Source organism: Anthonomus grandis, chromosome 7 (assembly GCF_022605725.1).
Source record: "Anthonomus grandis grandis chromosome 7, icAntGran1.3, whole genome shotgun sequence".
Classification (NCBI taxonomy): domain Eukaryota; kingdom Metazoa; phylum Arthropoda; class Insecta; order Coleoptera; family Curculionidae; genus Anthonomus; species Anthonomus grandis.
In genome coordinates this window covers 22226690-22231047 of record NC_065552.1, presented here as the reverse complement: position 1 = coordinate 22231047, position 4358 = coordinate 22226690, and the positions used below count along the sequence as shown (strand labels likewise).

At 34.0% G+C, this 4358-nt stretch overlaps 1 protein-coding gene across 1 annotated transcript; it reads left to right on the top strand.

Moving 5' to 3' along the window:
- The first annotated feature begins 1948 nt into the window (after positions 1-1948).
- Positions 1949-3523, top strand: LOC126738362 (uncharacterized). The gene has a single exon (XM_050443663.1). The coding sequence runs from the start codon at positions 2498-2500 to the stop codon at positions 3512-3514; it is 1017 nt and encodes a 338-aa protein (XP_050299620.1). The 5' UTR covers positions 1949-2497; the 3' UTR covers positions 3515-3523.
- The last annotated feature ends 835 nt before the right edge of the window (positions 3524-4358 follow it).

Below are 4358 nucleotides of genomic sequence, written 5' to 3'. Positions count from 1 at the left end.
AAATGAGACAAGATTAGTGAAAGTTGATTTTTTAGACAAGAACCCAAGCTGACATCAAATAATGGGACTAGCTATTTTACTAAATAGGCGCTCAAAGATAGTTCAGTTCAAAGACTTTAGAAATAGAGCTCTTGAGCTCATTGGGCGATAGTTCTTAATTTCATCTCTCGACCCAGATTTGTATATAGGAATTATTTTAGTAATTTTCCACCTATCTGGATAAATTAAAGTTTGAAGAATAATATTAAAAAGCTATCCTAGCGGCTTTAATGAATAATCACGACATCCCTTTAATACAAAAGCTGGAATGCCATCTGGACCAATAGCCTTGTTTTATTTTGTTGATGGCCTTTATAATCTCATCTTCCGAGACCAATGGACCACAAAAAAAGGATATGGGCTTAAAAGGCAAGCATATTAAATTGTTATCATTAATATACACGGACTTAAAAAAAATCGCGAACTTATCTGCCACCTCTTGAGAACCTGAATAAATCCTGTTCCCAAATGTAAATTCCTCCATGATATTCGCCGAATCTCTCAAGGATTTGACAAAGGACCAAAATATTCTGGGATTAGTTCGTAACGCAGATTCCACGTGGTGAAGAGAGCTTTAATTTTAGATTTAACAGGAGCCCTAGTAGAATGGTATCTGGATTTCCAGTAAAAAGATCTGGAAGATTTTTTTGATTTAAGATAAAGTTTATACTTAAGCTTAATAAGTTTGATAATCTGAATAGTAAACCACAATGAGTATTTTCTATTTTTTTAACGTGACTTGGGTACTGATTTGTCAAGTGTAGAATAAAAAGCCTTAGTGACAATATTAACATCAGTAGATAACTCAAGATGTTCCCAATTCTGAGAGGCAAAGATATTATATATCAGTAAAAAGTTAGCCTTTCTAAAGTTGAATCTGGTAGTTGAGGTAACCTTGGAATGTCTAGACCGTTCTCTACCTTAAAGGAAAACACCTAAACACGTATGGTGAGAACCAACGGGAACCAAAGAATTCTCAACGCCATCATCAAAAGATGCATTAACAAGATCGTACACCATTACTGTGTCTGATGTACTGTGGTTTACATCATGTTGCTATGGCTAAGTAACAAGACGAAAAATAGTAACGCCAACCAATAGTTGTTCTAGCAGGCAAGGCACAATTTTTTTTTTATAATACAGGCATAGGCTAATAAATAGTTGCCAATTCATTGTATATCCCATGAGTTTAACCAGTTAAGAAATATTTACGATCTCACTATCTACATCAATTTATATATAAATTATCGGATAAACATTTTTTGCGAATAAATACGTAAGTAACTAATAACTTAGTTTAATTTAATTAGTTACCCAAAAAACTTGTCTACGGAATTCCCTCATAAGTCTAAAAAATAAGAAATGGTCACGGTGGCCAAAATTGCATATACATCGAACAGCCATGTGCGCACAAACTCCTCTATTCCTCTAACTTGTCATCGGGGTTAAAATTTTAACTTCTGAGGCTTTCCAGCAGTGGTCCAACATATGGTCGTCACCAGGTGATTATTCGGATCTTGAAAATTAAAAAAGTTATTAAAAGTTCCCTCTTTTCTGTGTCACCCGGTATATATATGTATATACAGGGTGTTTCGGGAGGAAAGGGTAATATTTTGAGTAACATATTCAGGTCAAAATAAGATAAATTTACCCATTTGTTTTAATCCGATTCTTAACCGTTTCTGAAATAATCGGCTCTTAATTTTTTTTGTACATTTTTAGAATAATTACGTTCTCTGTATTTCTAACTCACGTTGCAGGTAATTCATTATTGTTTGTTAATACTTATTCTAATTAACTGGTAGTTTTAATAAACATAGTTGTCAGTTTGATTGATTCTGAGCGTTTCAGTTTGAAAAGACAAAAGTTTCCATTACATAATGCCTCACACATTCACCCATATGGAGTATGCTGACATTATATTCGTGTATGGTTTCTGTAATAGCAGCGCATTACGTGCTGATGATAACAAAAGAATTTCGATGAGCATCACATGTGGACGTTTGGAAGACCCTTAGGAAAAACGGTTTTAAGCCTTTCCATATTCAACCGGTTCAACATCTTCAAGAGGGTGATTAAGGCCTAAGGGTTCAATTTTGCGAATGAATCCACAAAATCGAGGCCTACTTAAATACATTTTATTTAGCGATGAAGCTCATTTTACCCGCAATGGAATTAATAACCGACACAATGAACATATTCGGTGGTAAGATGAAAATCTTCGAATGAAAATTTGAACGAAACTTTTAACATCGATTCAGTGTTAACGTGTGGTGTGGAATGCTGAACGACCAGTTGTTTGGTCCTTTATTAGATGAGCGTCTTACTGGAGAAGGATATTTACGCTTTTTAGAAGACCATTTAATACACCAGTACGCGCTTAACTGCGGTAGAATACAGTCGACAAGGTCGTTCCGTGATTCTCGAGTGCGAACCGCAAAAAAAAAAAGTGCCAAGTATGCGATTAATCCGTGAGAACACTATTGTAGCGGATTTTAAAAACGTTCGAAAAAAGCCGTTTCAAATAGAAATTCATAAATGGATTAAAGAAACATTTAACTTTTCTGTTGACCAAGTGTGTGGCATACAATGTAACACTTTGTCAAAAAAAGTGTACATTAAACTTATATCCAACCTGTTAGTGAAAAATACACTAAAAAAGTTTGAAACCGAATCTCCGAAATTTATCGATAATGAAGGTATAAGGCATGAAATTCCTTTGGAAGAGGAGGGACAAGACGTTGTTTTAAGAATCTATGATCTACCATTAGAATTAAAAGACTGTAAAATTAAGGAATATTTGTCAATATATGGCAGTGTCAAAAGTGTAAGAAGGGAAAAATGCTCCGGCTCGGAATACTATGAAGTGGAGAATGGAATTCGATCGGTCCTTATAACCATGAAAAAGCCAATACCGTCTTATATTTCAATAGAAAGTTATACATCCCTGGTGGTGTATAAAAACCAAATAAGGACCTGCGTGTTATGCAACAAACCTGGGCATGAAAGGCGTGACTGCCCTGATCGTATCGTAGCTCGTATTCAGGAAATTCGTAGGCCACAGGCACCTGTGCCTACTGAAGAGGATCAACAAATAAGGAAGCTATACTCCGAGATAATAATCAAAAATAAATACAATAATGACAATGGCCACAACTCAGAACAACCCCTATCGGAATCGGAATCCAATAGTACACAAACTCAAGACGAAATCATCAGTATTAAAGAGGCACAGCCTCCTTCTCCCGATATAATTGAAGCGACACCACAGGACCAAATCCATCATATGGAAGGCAATGGAGGATCAAAGCGATGTAGAGATGCTCTTACATCCAGCGAAGAAGAAGGATTTAAACCCCTTAAGACTAAATTTCGAAAGGATAAAAAAACCGGTCAATATGTCTTAGGTGAACAGTCTAGTGAGGTTGACAATGAAGAATGTGAAGTGGAGAAAACAAGTGATAATGAAAATTAAATTAAAAAAAAGGATATCTACTGTAAGTTAAAATATCTTGTTAATTTTTAGGATTAAGTTAATAATTTCTGTGGGGTATTTTTTTTCTCTATATCGCTATTAATGGCTCAATTAACAACAATATGTTCCATAAATATAAATGGTATTAGAAATAATATAAACCAGTCACTCTTATCAGATTTTATTAAAAAGTATGATATAGATATTTGCTTTCTACAAGAAGTTAATACCGATTGTATAAAAACCTTAAAAGGATATGATTTTTATACAAATCTAGGGCCAGATAATAGGGGAACAGGCTTTGTATATAGAACAGGTATTTCTGTACAAGATATTTTATGCTCACCAGATGGTAGGATTATCTCAGGGACATTTAATAGCATACGGTATGTTAATATATATGCACCTTCTGGTTCAAACAAGAATAAAGAAAGAAATCTGTTTTTTCAAAATAATATGTCAATTCATTTAAACTTCGATGGGCCAGTAACTCTTTTAGGCGATTTTAATTGTATAATTAAAAAGAAAGACTCAAAAAATCCGACAACAATAAATAAAATACTAGAAAAAATTGTACAAAATTTAAAACTTATTGACATATGGGAACTTAAGTACAAAAATAGGGTAAACTTTACATTTTTCAGATCTCAAGCTGCCTCTCGCATAGATAGGGCTTATATAAGCAAGGAACATAAATATTTGGTACATAAATGTGATACATATGCTGTCCCTTTCTCAGACCATCATGCTTTAATTTTCTTATTAAAAAATGACCATACAGTTAAAACAATTAAGTATGGATATGGATATTGGACGCTAAAAAAATCTACTTTGCTCGAAAATA

Excerpts from the sequence above, each read along its gene's own strand:
- LOC126738362 (XM_050443663.1), top strand. The coding sequence starts at position 2,498 with ATGCGATTAATCCGTGAGAACACTATTGTAGCGGATTTTAAAAACGTT.